Source organism: Cotesia typhae, unplaced genomic scaffold (genome assembly GCF_013202065.1).
Source record: "Cotesia typhae breed Kobodo isofemale line unplaced genomic scaffold, CoteBio_Ctyphae contig_69, whole genome shotgun sequence".
In the NCBI taxonomy this organism is placed as follows: Eukaryota; Metazoa; Arthropoda; class Insecta; order Hymenoptera; family Braconidae; genus Cotesia; species Cotesia typhae.
The window spans coordinates 476,809-499,533 of NW_027423763.1; the positions used below are offsets into that span (position 1 = coordinate 476,809).

Below are 22,725 nucleotides of genomic sequence, written 5' to 3' on the forward strand. Positions count from 1 at the left end.
CCGAAAAAAATTTTTACTTACAACTATAATTAAAAAAAAAAAAAAGCAAGTCTGCTCTCTCTTCTCATAAATGTGAAAGTTAAATAATAATTTAACGTCAATACCGAGAATGTAAAATATTTTATAAGATTTGTGTTAGAATAAATTTGTTTTTTTACAAGTAATGAATTTATTTATTTACACTAAAGTACTAATAATAATAATAACAATAAAAAATTATACGAAATAATTGCATCGTTGAATTATATTACTAAATAAATTTTAATGACAATTATATAATGAAAATTTTATTATCCAAAAAAAAAAAAAAAAAACTAAATAATTTTTAATAATTTAAGAGTTTAATGAAGTTAATGCCCTTTGATTCCAAGCGCCAGTAATTACAATTACATCATAATTTAATTAAAATAATTGACTTGATTGATCTCTTAAAAAAGATGTTCTTAATTTAAAGCAACGCGGAAAAAAAAATGTATGAACCAGGGGTGTGAAATAATTGTAACAACAAAAGAGATGTTGAATGGTTAGCTCCTCGGCCCGTGATACTAAAAAAATAAAAAAAAAAAAAAACCCATAAGCAACTCAACAATTGATTGATTAACAATATCGAAATAAATAAATGAACCAATTGTTTGTAAAATATAGTATTTGAAAGATAATAATATGGTTGACTCGTTGCTATCATTTTCACAAATTTTAAATAAAACCGACGTAATAAATTAACAGCGTTTAATATAACTTTCATTAATTAAAAATAAACGAGATATCAAGTTTAGTAATAACACTGATAAACATGTTATTATAATTAACAGCAAAATATTATATATATTAAAGAAAAACACATTAATATATATATACATATATATATTATTGTACTGAATAAAATGGACGCTGAAGTTTAAAGAAAAACTTACACTAGCTGGTTTGTAAATAAATTATTTGATTCTTTCAATACAAAGTTATTTATTTAATATACCTTCTCTATAAGTTTCCTGCTTTTAAATTTATATGTATTAAATTTTTTATTCTTCCTGAGAAATACAGTGGATTCATTTGATTATTGTTCAAGGGAATATTCTGACAATGTACACGTCAAGGGAAAATATGGAACTTCTATGAAAAGGTTAGTTTTTTTATTATTATTTCCAGATGTGATCATATGTGACCATATATGACCACATATGATCATATATGACCATATATGATCATATGTGACCATATATAATTAATATGGTCACATCTGATTCATTATTAATTAATTAAAATATATCCGATTAATTATATTTTATTAAATTAATTCAATCTATAATAATTTATCTTTCATCAAAATAGATCCAGAAATTAACTATTAGATCCATGTGCGAAAGCTTATAAGAAAGAAAAGATATTTTATTCAAATATTATTATCACAAAGTTAACTTTTATATTGTTGCTGATATAACATAACTGAGAGATATGATAAAAAAGTTTAAATCTCTTTGAAACTTGTCATAAATTCGATGATTAATGTGGGACCCTTTTCATCATGTAAATAAAGTTGACGTTGACGGATTTTCGTGACCTAAATCATAACCCGAAATTTTTTTTATTAAATTTAATGAATTGTTTTTTCAACCAGATCATTTTCTTTAATAACAATAATTTTTATTTTTTATTTTATTAATTTTTAAGCATATAAAATTTTTATATGAACTTCTGTAAATTTCAAACTATTGAAAAGCATTTAAAGAATTACAAGATCGATTACTTCGCGACAATCGAATTACATGAAAATTACCTTGGACATAAAATCACTACTTCTCACAAATTATGACAGATTTAATAGTTTTTACACTTTGTTATTTACCAATCGATCAAATAAGAGTCAGTAACTTCGATTAAAAATAAAAACTCGATTAGAGTTTTTATCGACAAGTTAGAAATTAAACTCTGTTATTCTATCTATCATTTTGAAAAGCTTTTATTATTCATCAAGCTAACAATAATTGTTCAGTTCAGATTTTATAGCCTCTATAACTTCAAATTCATGAAGTTTATTGGTTCTTAATATTCCGAGGATGTATATAAATAATTTTTTCTTTAAGACAAGAAACAGAGGGAAAATAAACTCTTGATTGATTGAAAGTCATGTTTTCTGTAACCAAATATATATATATATATATATATATATATATATATATATTAGTGAATCAATATTTTTATTTACATTATCATAACATAAATACAAATATAAATATTTAATAAATTACAATTTATGTTAATATTAAATACAATATATATATACAAATATTACTAAATAATGAGCCTTTTATGACAATTACTCTATACTGTCGTAACAACAAGGGTCGGCGGTTGATATGAAAAACAAAATAACTTATGCTGGTCCTATTACTAATCAACTTTGATATATATTTCTATTTATTAATATTATTGCATACAGAATAACAAGAATGGCATTTGAAACTGATTCTATTAGACTTCTTATCATGCATGTGAAAATTTAACAACTAACTACGACTGTAAAAGGCCTGATAAACTGAACTAATATTTAAAATAATTAACATTAAGCTTGAAGCATAATTATCTGGGAACATTTAAACTTGAGCGAAATCACAGTCCTTATATAAAAAGATATATATATATATATATATATATATATATATATATATATATATATATATATATATATATATATATATATATATATATATATATATAAATAGAAATAACTAAAGACTAGGATATTACGAAGCACATTCAAGCTGTTCATAGTTGAGACACATGCCCGTCATGTCAACAGGATACGTGTTGTTTTGATCACCCATCCCAAACGCCACCCTGATGTTAAATGGAGTGGCTGATGTTTCAACTCGGCAATTACCGTCAGCATCAAATTCACTCGTCATACACAGAGAAGTTCCACAATGCTCCATATCGCATATTCCAGCGCCGTCATTCCCCGGCTGAAACAATTTTATTTTTTATTATTTAATTAACCATTTACAACATCACATGCTTCTGTTCCAGCTACAGTTACTAAAAACACTAAATAGCTGAGTGGTCAGTAACAGTTGTCATAGTTGCGATTGATTCAAGAGAAAATCCATTCATCTATTCATCTATTCAATATTTTATAGAAATATTTTTTTAATAACAATAAACACTGGTTTATTTTTCAATTACGGCACGGAAAAAAAATTCTAATATTCTAATATTAAAATAGAGATGAAATGTATGTGAAACCAATTTATTCGTGATGTGATTGGTTGAATATATCATAAGCATGAAAATATATGTAAATGCTATAGTTAAGGCGGGCGCAAATTTGAATTCTAGTCATATAGTAAAATTCCTATAGTATAGTAAAATTAAGATGAAAAATATATGTTGCAAACTATTCGTAACGTGATTGGTCAAATATATCATAAGTATGAAAATATATGCAAAGTCTATAGTCAGGTGCGCGCTTGCGCGCGCAAATTAAATTCTATTTTCGTTTATCTTTACTGTTAAATTCATCAGAAAAATTATAACCGTGGGATGCTAAGTTTTGGAATAACAAGAATGCTTTTCAAATTTTTATTTCTCCTTCCTAAAATTTGTTTAACGATTATTCAAAAAAAATTCTAAAGTATTGACAAAGATAAAAAAATTCAGATTTTTTTCAACTTTTCTTTCATATCTAAACCCCAACCAAGATCCTGACAAGAATCCGCAGGTGGGTGAGCCGTTATTTACTCAGTGTTCAGCCTAACAAAAACTCCTCATGGAAAATTAATGGCACCTTTTTCTTCACTAATGTACTTTCTTTTTTGGTCTTTCCACCGAACTGGAACAAAAACGATGTCACCTCCAACACTAACGATCATACATTATTATGTAACACGTGTTCATCAGCCAAAACAGCCGTCGAATATTGGAATACTCCAGCGACAAGTCGTTCCAGTAACATCCGTCAATTTCGTTAAACTATCAGCATTCGGAAAATGTAATTTAGTGAAATTTAAATTTGCCAAATTTTCCAATTGTGGTGTTAAACCGATGCCTTGCCGAAGTTTGGTAGCTTTTCGATTATTTCATCACTGTTCTGCAGATGATGATGAATTATTCAGAGGAGTTCGATCGACAAGGCAAACATTGTTTGCTACAATTACGTCACAGTCGGTACGTTGATGAAAGCTCTCGCTTATCCATTAATATAATGGATCAAATCTTAATTTATGAACCAAAATTACAATATGAAACAGTAATACAGAAAATGAAGAAGGGTTTCTTCGATTTAATTTACGGGATGCTAATTTTTAATGGCAAACACTAAAGGGCAGTCACCGTGCAATGCAGCTAAATTCACGGTGGCTTTGAGTTGCATCTAGGTTTATAATTTGTCAAAGTGTAGGTGGTTTTGGTGTTGTAACACGGAAATAAATTTTCTTTAAAAATTACTGTAAAATCACAGTAATTGAATTGATTTTTGATCTACTCTTAAGTTTCTTATAATTTTAATAATTCCAAAATTTATCATTAAAAATATAAATAATTCAAAAATTAAAAAAATACGATTTTTTTCTTACTCTGACATATAATTGATAATAAACCGAAAAAATAGGATACGCCCTTATGACTTTAAAAAAAATTTTTCCTAAAACCTTAAGGGCGTATATTAAAAAAAAATTTGTTTTCGTTTTTTCCATAGATTTTAATTTTTTTACTATTTTTACATCGATTGGAGCAAAAAAAAAAATTTTTTTATACGCCCTTTTGGTTCTGCAATGCCATAAGGGCGTATATTTTGAGATACGCCCTTATGGTTTTAGTAACGCGATTTTAATTGTAAAAATTACATGATAAGGATACTATTATTATTAACATACAAGGTAATCAGATAAATCTTAAAATAAAACAGATTCTCAATAATTTTGAGCCCTTTTTGAATGAGAGGTGCTTGTAACTTGGTAGCATAATTTTCATCAGCAAAATGAATATCTTCGAAGCAAATGAACTATTGAAAGTATAGAGAGACATAAATATGAAAGCCTCCCGAGACGAGATAAATAATATAGCAGAGCCGCAATGAATAATAACAGTAATCTAGTTAAGACCTACCGTAATGAATTCCTCGAAATCACAGGGAATGAGAATTCGGTCGACGCACCGACGTATTGGAGCTGCGTCAACAATAGCGTCATCAACGGGCCCCGTTCCGGATCCTTCATCATCCAGAGAGGCTTGATTGGCGGCACCAGTTCCAGTGGAGTTATCCATCGTAGTTTGCCGGCGAAACCTCGAAGGACCAATCCGGAATGAGTCATTGGAGCATGGAAAGTAGGCGATAATGCATGAGCCTTTTTCCTGGCGCATGCAAATTAGGTAGTCCTGGTTCGCCAGATACCGCCCGTTTGGCAAGTAATTCAGGGTCTTCACGGTACCTCTAGGCTCGGTGAAATACTGGAGACAACCTGCCGGTGCTCGCTGCTCGAATGGCAATTGCGTTATGGACATCTCCCACATACGTGATTGAAGATTCCGTGGCAGCCTCAGATTTAGGATCACCGGGCCGTCGGTTACGTCCACGTACACTGAAATATATTGTTACCGTCATTCTGAGTTATTGGGACATTGATATTTAGGTGTTTTGATGGAGAAATACATTGGGGTTGTTTATTTAATTTATATTAACCTTCGGGGTATTGATTTTTATGTTTTATGCTCTACTACGCTTCTCAATTCTCAGATTACGATGCAGTTGACGCTCCTTTTTAATCGAATTATTTTATTTAATTGTTTTAGGGAAAATTTTACCTTTTGTGATTTTAAGGAACTGTTTGATAGATTTTATTGATCAAAAAATAAAAGATTGAACGAAAAATTGGTAATTAAAAAAAAATTTATTGATTAGAGAATAAAATTCTTGGCTCAAGAAAATTTTCGGGTGCCTGAAGGAAGACCGAAGTGAAAATTTTTCTTGAAATTCTATTCTTGGATAAAGTAATTTTTTCTTAATTTAAATTATCATAAATACTTGATACAATAAATTTTTATATTTGATCAAGATTTTTAGATACTTTAGGGAAGCAGCGCCACCTACTTCAGCTAAAAAAAAAATTTTTTCACCCTAAGAAAATTTTTTTCTTGAATATTTGTTACCCATTTTATATTTTAGCGGGCAATTATAAATATTGAATTAAAAAAATGATTCAATATTATTTGATCTTCCCATTTGACATTTTAATCAATAAAAATATTAATGAAAATTCACTTCTATCTTTATATTTAATTTTTTGGAGCAAGAGAGAAATTTTTTCAAAACAAGAAAATTTACTTCTATCAAGAACCAAATTTTTTGGAGCAAGAGGCTGAATTTTCTCAAAAAAACAAGATTTTCTGGACTTAAATAAATTTTCTTGGATCAAGATACGTATTTCTTAAAGCAAGAAAATTAATTTTGTTGGAATATCTTGTGTAAAAAAAAAAATTTTTTTTTCGCTCAATAAAAAAATTAGGAAGAAAAATATTTTCTTGGCTCAAGTGAACTTTTTTTTCTCTCCACTAATTATTTTAAAGAATTTATAATTACAAAATTAAATTTCTGATTTTTCTAAAGCAATAAATTAATTAATTTTCAAAAATTGTCGATTGAAAACAAAGTTAATAGAAAAATGATAAAGATTTATGAATGAAAATCAATGCAGTAATTTTTCTAAAAAATTGGCAGCTAAAAAAATTATCTATCTCAGCAGCCATAAAAAAATTTATTTCAAAACACTGTTCGAAGACAGCTGATTCATATTTATCGACGATAATATAATAAATGTTCCGTTTTCAGATTTAAAAAAATAGAAAAAAATTTATTCCCCACATATTTTTGGTTAAATCTCCATATTTAAGCCTCTAATATCGATATATAAAGAAAAAAATTGTAAATTTAAATCCAGCCGAGTACTTTTCTTTGTTAGTGCATTAATGGACCGCCATTTTCTCCCGAAGCATTGAAGATAGCGAAAAATGTTATAAGATCTTTTTTGTTCAGAATTTAATCTCATATAGAAAACTCTTTGACGATATATCACCGCCGCTGATAGTTAGAATGTTCCGAGGAAAAAACTCGGGTCTTGTCTTATCAAATATCTTTTAGAATTTTTAATATTTTCTTCGGGAATAAAACAAGAACTTTTTAATAAAATCCGAGCTGGATATGAAGAAATCAAGTTGCTTTCTTCGAAATAGGCTATTCTATTAATAACATAAATGTAAGATGATACGAGCCCCTTTATGATTTGAATAAGAAATGGTTCTTTAGAATTGGGAACCCATTGGAGTGAGATTGAAAGGAATATAGTAGAGAAAAAAGAAAAATGTCGGACTGAAGCTCTCGGTGAACAAACTAAGGTTATTCCTAGATTGCTGTACATCTATAGCAATAAATGTATAATGTATTCGAATTCAGATGAGGATACGAGGGTAGTGTTTCACTAGGACAGAAATATATATATATATATATATATTAAAATTCAATAAGCGAATACAGAGGATATGAAAGCATTCATATTAAATGAAAAGTAATTGAGAAGAATATATTATTCTATTTCCTGTCCAGAATGGTCTCTTCCCTTCCTACATGTTCTACGTTATAGCTATGGTTATTTGTAGAGGGTGCGATGGACAAAATCAGATAAAATTGAGGCGCTATTATATTGTGCGCCGAGAATTCTCTCCAGCTTATTTTATTTATTTTCGTGTAAATCTATTCTATAACTACGCGATTTTGTTGATCGATTTTTATGACGTCAGCAGCTATTTATGTCTGTGAGCGGTACTATTATTACAAACATTTCAAATGGACTTGATGATTATCTCAAAATCATTTAGTAGGGTGTGTCAAAATTCTTTTTCTTTTGCAATTCTTTTCTACCCTTTAAAAACATTTTTTAGAATTTTTGAGAATTTTTTTGTCCAACCTCAAAACATTTATGAATTTTTCGAAAAAATACACGAAAAAAATTTAACATGATCAATTATATAAAATAATCGGTTTTTTTTTTGGAAATTTTATTTCTATCATAAAATAAATATAATTTAACGATTTTATAATATAATTCTCAATTTATAAATTTAATTTACGAATATAATGACTAAGTTTAATAGTTAATGCATATTAATGATCGTTCATAAATAATTATTAAATCAAAAATATTAATTAATTAATTCGGGAATGTTTTTAATCATTTTTCTTCATAATCGTGTTTTTTATGTCCCTCATAAAAATTCTCTATGATTTTTTGTTATTATTAAACTCGAGGAAATCAAAAACTTGGCTTTTAGAAGGGAAATTCTGGGTGCGCCATAATAATTTTAGCCCAGTAATCTCAATTTAAAAATTAAGATAAATTAGAGTTTGTTTTTATCTGTAGCTCCAAAAAAATACACAGAAAAAATTTTTGTATAAAAATTACAGTAAAAATGACAATAATCAGAATTTCTGATCTGATTATAATTTTTGAGATAATTATTTACAAAGAAAATATAGAAAAGCATACTGAGAAAAAAAAATGAACAATGTTCTAATAAAAAATTAGTTTGTTGAAAATTTTAAACAGATTTTTTTTCCAAGTTGAAAAAATTAAAATTTTTCTAAGTTATTTTTTTGTTGAAAAAAAGTTTTCTAGATTTGAAAATTTTTTTCTAAAAAAAATTTTTAAAGAAAATTTTCTCCCGTGTATCAAATATTGATGAAGATTAATTTTGTATTTCATCCATTAAAAGCGTTTTTAAAATTATCCACTTTAATTCGATTTCAATATTACAAGACCGCTTGGGACATAAAATTTTCGATTTCTCAGAATTTTATTTGTGCTTCCTACACCATTTGGAGAGAATCTAGCCGCACATAGCACTACTCAGTATTCACTATTGAATAAATAATAAATTCCAAACTGTAACAAACCCAAGAAATATTAACAGCTTCCTTGTTGGTTTTACAATTTCGAAGTTTTCTTAGGAAATAAATTGATACAGTTGTTCCTTATTGATATTCAAGCATGAAGCTCTATTTGTTTGTATCGCACGTCTACTAAAAACTAAAGTGTAGTAAGCCTGCAATCCCAGACAAGAGTAAAATAAAAGAAGGGAACATTATTACAAAAGCATGTATATTATGTTTTCACGGGATATAAAATAATACAAACATGATTTTGTTTATCTTTCTTCAAGATGCGGAAATAAATAATGCAATAAGACAGTCTCATTAATATTTCACGTAGTTTTAACGAAATCATTATCATTTCTATTTTAGTCTTTACTTTTTAGGTAGATTTATGTTTCATTTCATGGAGTAATGTCCAAAAATTGCATTGGCTCAAAATTTTACATGTGTACTTTGGGAATATTTTCTGAACATTTTTTGGACAATTTTTTTACACATTTAAAATATTAAGGAATCGATAAATCTATTGATATAATATTAATAGGTGATTTTTTCTTTTAATCAAAGAAATTTATTGTAAATTTTAAAAATTAAGTCCTTAAAAAAATTTATATATTTTTAAAGGCTGAACTTTGTATTATTTGTTCAGGAACTAAAGAATGGAAATTTTTAAAATAAACTTTTTATGTCCTAATCTTCAATTTATTCGTCGTTAACAGATTTTGAAATTCAGTCCAAAATAATCGACAAATAATTCGAAAATATTATCTGAAAATTTTCAATTTTTTATTAGTTATCCTAAGATTGTCTTTTATTGTGTTACGTTTTGATATTCTAAGCTTTGAATATTTTCTAAACATTTTTAGGACAATTTTTTTACACATTTAAAATATTAAGGAATCGATAGATCTATTGATATAATATTAATAGGTGATTTTTTCGGAATTCGAAGGCAGCACTGCTGTTGGGTTGTTGGAAGCCAAGAGCATAATGTTCTTAACTTGAATTTTTTAGTTTTAAAGTAAAATATAGTATTGTTGAGAAAAATTTAATTTCTTAGCAAGAAATGTTTTATGTTTAAATGGAAAAAAAAATATTGAGCAAAAAATAATTCAATTTTAGTCAATTATTTGAAACTTTTCAATCAAAAAGTTCAAAACTCAGAAAATAATTTTTTCTGTGTGGGTTATTTACAATAATAATACTCCATTATACACAGAAAGAAAAATTTCTTGATTGGAGAACAAAATTCTTGGCTCAAGAAAATTTTCGGATGCCTGAAAAAATTTTTTTTCTCCGCTTAAGAAAACAATTAGGAAAAAAAATATTTTCTTGGCTCAAGTGAACCTTTTTTTTGTGTAGCGGAAAATGTTTTATGTTTAATGTATTATTAGGGTGTGCCAAAATTCAATTTCCGTAAAAAACCTTTTAAAATTGGAATTTTGAGTTCCGCTTTGAGCAGGAGCTGCGTTTAAGTATTTCCCAAGATATTTTGGGGTAAGACGATTTATTTGATTTTCATAGAATTTTTTAACAGGAGTTTAGTTTGGGAATTTCAAATGTTGCAAAATTTTGACCTCGGTATATATTTGTAAAAATAATTATGATTATTATAGTTGTTATTGTACGTAAAGATACTTACTATGCTGGCCGCTATTCCAACCGCACAGCTGGAATGTCCTGACATCGCTAGTGATCTCCATAACGTCCTCGTCGCAGACGCCAGTCCGTAGATTCGGTTGACCCTGGATAGGATGTGCAATACAAATTTTTATTTCTTCTCTTATTCTCCACTCGTTTCATGAATTTTTCACGTCGATCAATATCTGCCCATATTGGATTTTTATTGCTTGTTTTAATATAAAAACCCTCGACTGTTTCACCGTGAGATAGCGGAGCTAATAATCATCATGATAACTGACACTGATAACCAGAAATTTAACGAGGGGAAGATCAAATCGGATGGAAAGTCGTTTATTTAGAGTGTTAATTGTGATCAGATATGTTATGTCAAGATGAATATCATTTATGAATGATTGTCATTTTTAAGGGAGATGATTTATACTTATTCGATTATGCTTGTCAGGGTTGATTATTCGTAAATAAGTAAGTTAGATTTTTTCGTAGTAAATTAATGAATCATTTTTTTTTATAAAAATTCATAATTTCAACAGTTAATTAGTTTTTACTAATTAGTGAGTCATTTTTTTTTAGTCAGTCATATTTTCACTAATTAATTAGTGGCTCATAGTACCACGATTATAAACTTCTCACAAAAATTAAGGGAGCAAGAAAAAAATCCAAATTTTTGGGGGATTTTCAACAGGCTGTAACTTATACAAAAATGGTCGTACAGCAAAAAAAAAATTGTAGCTCTAAGTGTCTAGTTCTTGGATCAGAGTTTGAAATTTTTTTTTTTTTAATTTTTAAAATTTTCTAAATTTTTTTGTTTTTTTTTTTTTTTTAATCTTTGGACGTAGAAAAAATTTTTTTGACTTAATCTTCATATGGACTGGATAGCTTAGTTATTCATTGATCCTCTGATAAAATATCCCCGAAAAAATATCCCGGACAAAATATCCCCAAAAAAATATCCTAAAATATTTTAAATAATTAAATTACCAACACATAAGCTTGTAACCGTGTTGTGTCCTTTTATCATGGTTTTTGTGTGATATTTAATCTCGAGGATATTTTTTTTGGGATATTATTGATCTAAAAAAAATTAATATTTATATATTTAAATATTTTATCGAAATTTTATCAAAAATTTAAATTATAAAAAATATTTTATCAAAGATTAATATTTATATATTTGAATATTGTATCAAAAGTCCTGATACCTGAATCATAAAATCAGTGATTCAATTGGTACCAATAAATTATTAACTATTATTTTCAATAATAAATCATTAAATAAAAATAAAAAGTCAAAAATATCTTACAATATTAAAGTGAATAAAGTCGATTCTCATCTGGCTGACTTGGGACTCGATTTTTCTGATGACCACTGAACAATTCAAAGGCTGATCGACCAGATTTGGAAACCCAGGACTCACCACGTACGTCAAGTTATTAATCACCTCGCCCCCGCAGCCAGTTGTAACTTCATGGAACATAAATAATTAATATTCTTCAAAGACCCAATTTTTACCATGAATTTACTAACAGTTCAATAAACCACAAAACAAATAAAATTATTAATACATTCCGATCAATGTCCCGCGGTCATTTTATTTTTATTTCCCCCCCCCCCTCCAAAAAAAAAGGTTTTTATTATTTCTAAAGACTGCAAAAAGAAAAGGGTAAAATTAGCCGGCAATTCACGGATCGGAAAGAAACGTTGCAAGTGGGTCCTTAACTCTTCATGCATTCCCAAGCGATTCCCCAGTGGTTAAACCTATTTTTTATTTTATCATTTATTCTTTTTAATTAAAAAAAAAAAAAAAACGGCTCCTCTATCTCTCCCTCCAGCAGTCTATTCATGATTTATCCTTGTGATACTCCGCCACAGCTAAAAACCTTTTTTAATTCACAATTTCTTGGACTCGGTGAGGGATATTTGCACGCGGCAAAGGGGAAACAAAACTAGCTTTTAAAAATGCACGAGCTCCGATTCAGCTGCTACATAAAACTCAGAGGGTGAGTAGTCGAGTCAAGTAAGAGAGCTTATGTGTGTTGAAGTGAAGGTAAAGGCAAAAACTATACTAGTTTCTGGCTCTAAAAAAAGTTCAAAAAATAAAAGCTAAATAAGTAAAAGAATATGCGAGTTAACTTAAGAACCGGAGGGGTGGAATTGGAACCCTTGAAGCTCAACATTTCAACAGTAAATTTCCCCGGTGGCTGCGTCCAAATGTCACAAGTGTCGACCTGAGAGACCTACTGTCGAGAGATCCAAAAGCATCACATCAACAAAGGCACTTTACTCGGCTACTGATGCTCGATCTGAGGGTGACGAGGGGGAGTTATTACCACACTCTCATGGGTAACTAGAAAACCGGTCATGAACCTCTACGGTATTAACTGCTTGTCTGGGTTAAGTTTATCATTGTCTTTCAAATCCCACCCAAAGGTTACTAAGTTCATTGTTTATTTCTTTGGACTATTATTTAACGTTTATTTTGTTTTTTAGGGGTGGAATTGTTATTTTTGACGGGTGTGAGGTACACAGTGTTCATACTAAGGGATAATTACTTTGAAACGTCAGAAAAGATACAAGGAAGACCACTTGGGTTCATAATATAAAATATAACTAATAAATCAAATTTTTAACTTTTATTTATTATTTTGATGAATGATCAAGTGGCTGTAACTTGACTTTAATTTGACCGACAAAAATTTATGTTCAAGCTAAGGATTTTTAGTTTTAACAAAAAATTTTTGGAATAGACAAAAAAATTTTTACTCAACATTCAAAGGTCATAATGACTAATTTTTGAGCTCCTACTATGAATTAATATTTATTAATTTAATATATCTAAATTTGTCATTAAAGATAAATTTGACTGAAAAAATAATTCGGACGGTTCCAGACCAGGATTCGAACCCTGGATCTCTTGGTTACGCCTCAAAGGCTCTACCTGTTAAGCTATCCGTTAAAACTGAGCCATCAATTGTAGCTCGAATATAGAAATGATGTTATAACATCAAATTATAATTGTTTTTTTCCTTAACCTCCTTCCAATCCACTCTTATAATTTAGATGAAAAAATATAAAAATATATGCAAACTCTAAACTCAGGCGCGCGCTTGCGCGTGCAAATTTGAATTCTAGAACATTTTTAAAGCCGATGGTATACTTTAATATTTATTTTTCGTAAAGATTGGTTTATAATACTTTTTAAAATTTTTTCAGTTATTATAAATGCTTAACTGGCTATAGTTTGAGATTGAATGGGGATAATTCGATCGATAAAAAGTTAATTTAAAATTTGAAAGGTTCAAATTTTGAAAAAAATTTTTTGTACAGTTTAAAGTCAGAAAATGAATACAAATCATAACTTAGGTCCAAATTGTCGCATCAAAATAAAAAAAAATCAATCAAAATCTTGAAATCTCTATAGATTCTCATTTTCTAAAATTTAACAATCTAAAAAATTATTTTTAAATAGTCCTTTTCAAAAATCAATTCAAAAAAAAAGAATCAAACTTCAGGGCGTAATTCGTGAGACAAAACAACGGACGTAAAAATTCTATTCATTAGAAGCTTAGTATAAATAAAATAACACTCTTAAAGGTTAAATCTTGTTTTTTAAAAATTTATCAGCTCGACTGGAAAGCATGTTACGAACTGTCAAAGTTTACCGGAAAATAAAACTTTTAGACAGTTTGTTTTTTACACTCAATGTCTTCGAATCTGACGTTAAAATCTCAGAGGAGCTTGAAATAAAGACGCAGAGCTTAAAAATTGATTTTTTGGAGACTGATACGATAAGACATGAGTTATCACCCAAAATTTAAAAGCTCGGGCGTTTTTCCATCGAGAAAAACAAAAGAGAATGACATTTAATGATTTAAAAAAAATTGGATTTAATATATAATCTACAAGCGTATACGTGACTCTACAAAAACCGTACGAAATAATTTATTTAATTATTTCCTCATACTCGTATCATACTTTTACGCCATTACACGCATCTTTATTCTTAAATTTACGGGCCGTGTTTATAAATTCGCATTCATATTTGCCAATTAAAATTTCTGACTGTCACATCAAAATTTTTATCGAGATATTTAATTTTTATTTTATTACTTCTAGAAGGAAATTTTTACAATAGTAAATTTTTAAGACAGTTTATTTTCTTCTTATAAAAAATTACTATTATTATTATTATTATTATTAAATAAGTAGTAGTTGGATTTAATAGATTTACTCTCCGAGTTTATGGAATAGCAAACAAAATAAAATAATAACGAAACCTTTAAAAGTGAGCAATCAACTAACTGTACTTTCGATCCGGTTGTACCATACTCATACTCATACGTGACTCAATCCGCACAAATATGTGTTTGTGCAAAAGCAACACGTATAAATTCTTTATAGATTTATTTTAAAAGCAAAGTGAGTCGTTTTATCCGCCAGATTATTAATTATTGATGGATATTTATTTTATTATTTATACAGAGATTGATTTGGAAATTTAAATCCGTGTTAACGAGATGCTCTAATGAGCTATTCGATAGGGGGATTGAAAACATTATTACTACCTTGCAATTCGTTTTTTTTATGCATTTATTATTGTTTGGGTGTTGAATTTTTCGCAAGGAAAGAACTATAATCAGCAGAAGGATTTTGGGAAAACAAATATTGGATCCAATTGGTAAATTTAATAAGTAAATAATTAATTAGATGAATATCTAATCTTAAAATTTTTTTGAAATTATCGTTTGTTTAAAATCTTAAACGTGACACAAATCAAGACTTTTTTAGGAAAATTATTATAGACAGTCTTAAAATAATCTAAAAATCGTCTTAAAAAAATCTTAAAATATTTTTTAAAAATTCTTAAAATAGTCTCGAAAAAAATCTTACAATAGTCTTAAAAAAATCCGTGACTATTTTAAGATGAGTTAACAACGACAGAGCCCCGGAACATTAAAACGCGTCGTCTTAAAAAAGTTTTAAAATTATCCGATAATAATTTTTCAACAATTTTAAAAAATTCAATTTAAAAAGAGCGTACTCAAAAATAGCGGTTAAAAAGTCGTAAAATCGACTAAAAATTAATTTTCATAATAAATTTAAAAAATTTGCTCTCGAAATTTTTTTTTTGGCTTAAAAAAGTCTTGGTTTGTCTAAAAAAATCTTACAATAGTTTTAAAACATTTTTCGTGATTATTTTAAGATGAAAAAGTCGTAAAATCGTCTAAAAATTAATTTTCATAACAAATTTCAAAAATCTGCTCCCAAAATTTTTTTAGCGTCTTAAAAAAGTCTTGGTTTGTGTCACGTTTAAGATCTTAAACAAACGACAATTTAAAGACGATTTTTTTTTACCTGGGTTCGTTTGTTGGTTTATTCTTGTTAAATAAAGCGAGAAGAAGTTAATTAATAAAAAAAAAAAAAGACTCTGGTGCTCAAGATTCTGGAGTATTTAAGAGAGACACCCACCAGATTATTTTTCGACGGAGGTAAACATCACCGAGACAGTTATCTGCACCCGAAATATTTCGATATCGATTTGTGTTCTGGTTGTTTATTTATTTATCGCAATTGCCCTCGGGGATCGAACGACTGACCGATTCGATGGACAGATAAATGATAAATGTTTGGAAATATAATAAATGACACCGATAACTTGGAGCAATAAAGTAACAAGAGTTCGTTGTCCAGTTAATAACTAAAAGAACGCGTGATAATTGTCGAGCAGGGAATTACCGCGGTTAATTTATCGGTTATTAACACTTGTGACCTTCGAAATTGATTTTCTTCAAAAATGGTGTTTTTGGTTCAAGATTCTTGCTCTTGAGCCGAGTTAAATTTTTTATCAGTGTATATTTTGTATTTTATGAACGAAAAAAAATTTTTTTTAATTTTTTTTTAATTCTGGTGAAATATTTAATAATTTTTTTAAATAAAAAAAAAAAATAGCAACACATTGACGGAAGTTCAATGTAAATTTAAATTTGCATACAGGCGTCCATAACAGCAACACGTGTGTCAACTCTAAAAAATTTTCCCCGATAAATTCATCAGACAATTCAATTATTTCTCGATTTTTTTCGACAAAATCAAATTTATCTATCTACATATGTCTTTATATATTTTCCTAAAATGGTTATTTTTTTTTCGCGTGAAAATTTGTAACTATATATTGTATCAAATTAATTTTATTCAAAACTCAACTCTAGAGTAAGAATAATAACAGAATTACGTGGGACGAATCTATGAATAATATTATATTTTATTTGTAAAAAAAACTTACAGACACAGCAAACACCAAAACCGAGAGCACATGGTCCGTGTGATTTGCCTTGTTGGATTCGACACTCGTAGGTGTTCATGCATATTCCACGTCGGCGTTGATCCTCCGAGCGGCATTCTTCTTCCACCGGAACGGGGAAAAAGTTTAGAACTGTAATTTTGAAAATTTAATTCATTTAACTGGTATTACACATTACATATTACATAATAACCATAATGATAATTATGATTATTATATAACTTTTAACTTCGCGTGGTAATTAAAATTACGGGGCTTATATAAGCCCCGTACTTATTGTAATGTCATTAATTAAACTAAAAACTTTTTACTGCTCCAGTACTCCTCGGCTTTTTAAGTACGCGGTTTTCTAAAGAACCGTGTCTTGGATTAATTATTTGTAAAAAGTTTTAATGGTTATTTATAACTGCCTGGGATTTACTATTTCCTAAATTAATTTGTTTAAAAAAAGTTAATACGGTTTTATTTATTACGTCTGAGGTTAGAAGTTTTATTTTATTTTTTTAATGGAAAATAAATTGTATTTACTTAAAAATTTGTGCAAAAAAAATTTACAAAAAAAATTTTCGATAAATGACAAGAAAAAAAAATTTTTATCTCAAGCAGAAAAAAATTACAATAATTGTGGAACGATCTGCAAATTAAATTGATTAATTTTTTTTAATACTCAAAATTTCTGTCTGAAATATTAATTTAAAATATTACATTTTTTAATCAATCAAATCGCTTTCACTCCGAAGAGTATTACCTGTACAGTTGAACCAAAAAATATAAAACTAGAGGATTAAATTCTCTAAAGATCCAAATATCTCTACAAACGAGGACAATCAGTTAAATAACACAATAGCTCAATAAATCCAATCACGAATTTAAAATAAAACAACCGTTGATTCAATACCGGTGTATGCTGCTTCTGTTACTATTTTATTTTTATTATTATTATTATTTAAATATCATGTTTTGTATTTTCATAACCCGTGCACTCGTACACGAATTTTTTCGACATAAATAATTTAAATATATTGCATTAGTTGCCTTAACTCACGTAAATCTAAATTAACTTTGACTGTTTTTCCCTGCGGTCGTTCTGTTCATTGGTGTTTGAATAGTTCCTTTGGTTGCATGCTCCTTCTATTTTATTTTACTCCAATCATCCGAAAATTTAATTGTGCTTCCATAGAGAAAATTACTTTTGCCCGAGTTTTTTTTTAAACCATTAGTTAAATATAAATCTGCCACGCGTAACCAAAATTCGAAAACAAAATAAAACGCGCGAATTAATTTTTTTTGCTCCAATCAATATAAAAATAGTAAAAACATGAAAATCTATGAAGAAAACGAAAACAAAATTTTTTTTTAATATACGCCCTTGTGGTTTTAAGAAAAATGTTTTTTAAAGTCCTATTTTTTCGATTTATTATTAATTATAGATCAGAGTAAATAATAAATGTTACGGGTGATGAAAAATATCACACCACAACTTAATTTATCTGAAAAAATATTTATTTAAGTAAAAAAGAAAAATTTTGAATTGATTTTTGATCTACTCTTAAGTTTCTTATAATTTTAATAATTCCAAAATTTATCATTAAAAATATAAATAATTCAAAAATTAAAAAAATACGATTTTTTTCTTACTCTGACATATAATTGATAATAAACCGAAAAAATAGGATACGCCCTTATGACTTTAAAAAAAATTTTTCCTAAAACCTTAAGGGCGTATATTAAAAAAAAATTTGTTTTCGTTTTTTCCATAGATTTTATTTTTTTTACTATTTTTACATCGATTGGAGCAAAAAAAAAAATTTTTTTATACGCCCTATTGGTTCTGCAATGCCATAAGAGCGTATATTTTGAGATACGCCCTTATGGTTTTAGTAACGCGATTTTAATTGTAAAAATTACATGATAAGGATACTATTATTATTAACATACAAGGTAATCAGATAAATCTTAAAATAAAACAGATTCTCAATAATTTTGAGCCCTTTTTGAATGAGAGGTGCTTGTAACTTGGTAGCATAATTTTCATCAGCAAAATGAATATCTTCGAAGCAAATGAACTTTTGAACTATTGAAAGTAGAGAGACATAAATATGACTTAAAAAAAAATTTTTCTTAAAACCATAAGGGTTTATATTAAAAAAATTTTTTTTTCGTTTTTTTCCATAGATTTTAAATTTTTTTACTATTTTTATATCGATTGGAGCAAAAAAAAAATTTTTTTTTAAATTCCATCAAAGAGTAATAATTATAAATTTAAGTGTAACACTGTCTTCAATAAAAAGATGTAAATATTTTGAAACAGAACTGAAATTTTAAATCGTAGATCTACAAATTGACCGGTCTTTTAACAATTAAAGAGTAGAGTGAAAGGTAAAATTTTGAAAGTGTACCGGAACCAAAACAAAACGACCGGACGAATTTTGGGTAGACGATTAAATAGATAGGGGATTGCCAGAAGGATTAATAGGGTACTTTACCTCTGGGCTGAATTTGTTGGTTCTGAATATTTTGATGGTTGCTCCACTCGAGCGGAGATTGCCCAAAGCCAGGCCACATATTGAACACGGACCACTGTTGACTTTCCGCCACGAGAAGTTGAATAATAGTGAACCACGATGATATCCTGGCAGTTCTGGCAGTCGACCGGGACATGGTAGAATAAAACCCCAACGACGGTCTAACGACACACCAATTATTGTGTCCCTCCTCGTTACTTGCACACTTATCTCCTAGCACTGTCACCTAATGCAAACACGCTCCGACAACAACGGGACATCTACAATAGCGCACAGACAACACAAGTGTAAATACCGATGTTATGTACACAGTTCACAATACTGTACGGTATAAAAGGTACAGTGGCCTTTGATGATTTACGCCAACTTGTTTGTCGGCTCAAGGTCTCGGTCTTTATGCGGAAATACCACTGAACTGGGTGACCATCAACCTCATGATTATCCTCCTTTTCCCCTTCTATCTCCTTCTTCTTTTTCTTCTTATTCGTCTTGAACTTCAAGTTCAATCTTTAAAATTTACTTCAAGAAAAATTTTATTTAAACAAAATTTTTTATTTTTATTTTATTAAATAAAAATAAAAAAAAATTTTTTATTTTCATTTTATTAAATAAAAATAAAAAAATAATTACAAAATGCATATTTGTAAACTTTAAAATTAATTTAATATTTTTTTCTTAGTTTGGTACAATTTTTAATATTTAAAAAAAAAATTAGATTAATTTTTTTTTTTAACTTCAAGTGACATTTTTTTTTAAACATTCTCTCTATAATAATTTATTTGTTAATAAAAGTCAATTTCACTTACATTAAAGTAATTAATTTAATTTAATTTGACCTACACAGAAAAAAAAATATTTTTTTCACTCAAGAAAATTATTAGGAAGAGAAATAAATTTTCTTTGAAAAAAAAGTGAACTTTTTTTTCGGTGTAAAATTTATCAGCGAAACTTGTAAATAAATTAATCTTTATAAAAATTAAGCTAAATTTTTTGTAAGAGTATAATTAAAATTTAAAAAACTTGAGATAAATTTTTTAAAATAAATTAAAAATTATTTAAAACAATAAATAGATTGAATTATTTCAAATTGGATTTCTTAATCAAGATTGTTAATAATTTGGCATATGAAACTTGTTTAAGCTAATTATAATTTATTTGCTTAAAAAAAAAAACTCGGTTTATTCCGTAGGCAAATTTTTTTATTTTTCCACTCGGGGTTTTTTTTTTATACAATAATATTAACAATAATTTAATCACAATAAATTGAATATATGTAGAGCATACGAAATAAATAAATAAAAAAAATTACCCCAAAAACAGGAAATATTTTTAGAGCAGGCGCTCAAATTATCGATTCGTGGAACCGCGAGTTATAATTAGAGTTAACATAATTGTACTGCTTTTATTGTAAATTATTAAACAGTCCACTGTTCAGTGGTGAAATTTCATCATATAAATACAGAAATACATGATATCAGTTTTGTAATGTAAATATTTATTGATTATACTCATATTTGTGTATTTATTTTTACTTCCACTTAAAACAAATTCTGTTTGACAGTTTGATATCAAAAAAAAAAAAAAAATAACAGACTGACAAAGTTCTTTTTCAAAGGGTATTTTTTTACTTTAGAAAACTTGTTTAACCTAAATTTTAGTGAAAATATTTAGTTTTATTCCGACAGAGAATTCACAGAATAAAAAGCATTTTTAAATATTCAAAAAAATATTTAACAGGTGCAATTTCATCCAAAGTCTGTCCAAATTCCAGCGAGTCTAAAATAAGTACGAATAATAGTTCATAAAGTTTTTTATTTTCTTAAAAAGTCCGAAGTCGGAAAAACTCTTCATTTGACTTAAAAATTCAGATTTTTTGCAAGATTTGGAACTCTGTCAGTTATTAAAACTCCTTGTAGGGATACTAGATGCATTTACACTAAAAAGAATATTAACTTGATTCAAGAGAAAAATTCTTGAATCAAGAAAATAATTTTGAAGAGTTTTATTGTCTTGAATTAAGTAAAATGTTTTGCTCCAGTAAAAATTAATCAAAGTAACGGTATTTTATCCAGAAACTCTCGACTTCTCAGTCATAAAAAATTACACATTTTATTGGTAATCATTTGTTGCTGAATTAAAATTAATTCTAACAAATTTTTATTAAATTGTTATTCTCATAGAATTTTTATGCAATTAGTTTATTATTATTTGTAAAAATGTGCTCTAATTATATTCATAATTTTTTGTAACTATCCTATAATAAAATTCCTATAATAAAATTAAGATGAAAAATATGTGTTGCAAACTATTCGTAACGTGATTGGTCAAATATATCATAAGCATGAAAATATATGCAAAGTCTATAGTAAGGCGCGCGCTTGCGCGCGCAATTCAAATTCTAGTTTACTATTATTCTAAATTAAATAAAAAAAATTTAATGATACTAAATTGAAATCTAGCATTTCAAAATATAAAACCTCTAAAATTAATAGGAATAATATTTTACTGATTACAATATTTACGATAATAATTCTATTTCAAGAAGATGAAATTCTTCAAAATTATTTATTTGATTCAAGTAAATTTTTTTTCTATGTAGCAAAACTGACCCCGAAGAAGTTATCATTTTTCTAGGACTTTTTTCCCGTCCTTACATGAACTGGTATCTCGGGTTTTCTCATAAAAGAACTGCATGCATTGAAACCTTTCCTTGATATCGATCTTAAAGCCGTCCAATTTTTAAGGATAATCTTTCACCTTTTCTTTCTTAACTTTAATCGTCGCGAAGCACTTTCCATGCAGGGTAGTTTCTAACGTAAAGATCAATTGTCCGCCTTGTTCGAGGTTTTTGACCTACACAACGTTGAACCGGTTCGCGTTTCCCCACCAAGTTCCGTAGACTTTTTAATTTGGTGATCCGTCACCAGACGCTTGACGCCATTTTGGTCAAAGATATGATCTCAAATGGCTGCCACAGTTCATTGTTCTCTCCCGTGTCTTGAACGAACTTTAGGTAAACGGGAAATTTATTTTACTGCATGGTAGGTTTTACTTTTCAATATAGGGGTGGTTACTGCTGGTACTTACTCAGGAGAAAAGGTATAAAGTACTTCATAATGCTGTGGAAGCTTAATGGTGAATGAAATTCTTAGCTTTTACACCGCGGTACAATATTATTCTAGTAGTACATAGAGGCATATTAAATGCCTTAACAAAAAGCCTGTTTATTTAATAAAGCTACATTAACTTCAATTTCACCAACTAGAATTTGAATTTGCGCGCGCAAGCGCGCGCCTTACTATAGCGTTTACATATATTTTTATGCTCATGATATATT

General features: G+C 28.0%; 1 protein-coding gene across 1 annotated transcript; it reads right to left on the reverse strand.

Moving 5' to 3' along the window:
* Positions 1–2,744: 2,744 nt before the first annotated feature.
* Positions 2,745–19,755, reverse strand: LOC141532777 (uncharacterized). Its single transcript, XM_074251274.1, has 6 exons — positions 19,350–19,755; positions 16,846–16,995; positions 11,866–12,026; positions 10,563–10,665; positions 5,104–5,576; positions 2,745–2,963 (listed from the first exon to the last, which is right to left on the reverse strand). The coding sequence occupies exons 1-6, from the start codon at positions 19,522–19,524 to the stop codon at positions 2,745–2,747; spliced, it is 1,281 nt and encodes a 426-aa protein (XP_074107375.1). The 5' UTR covers positions 19,525–19,755.
* Positions 19,756–22,725: the final 2,970 nt, after the last annotated feature.

Bases quoted from the DNA above. Each gene is read 5' to 3' on its own strand.
- LOC141532777 (XM_074251274.1), bottom strand. From the start codon at position 19,524: ATGTCCCGGTCGACTGCCAGAACTGCCAGGATATCATCGTGGTTCACT. The intron at 10,666-11,865 runs GTAAGATATTTT...CATCCTATCCAG, and splicing joins ACTTTATTCACTTTAATATT to GGTCAACCGAATCTACGGAC. The intron at 2,964-5,103 runs GTAGGTCTTAAC...AAATTGTTTCAG, and splicing joins ATTTCGAGGAATTCATTACG to CCGGGGAATGACGGCGCTGG.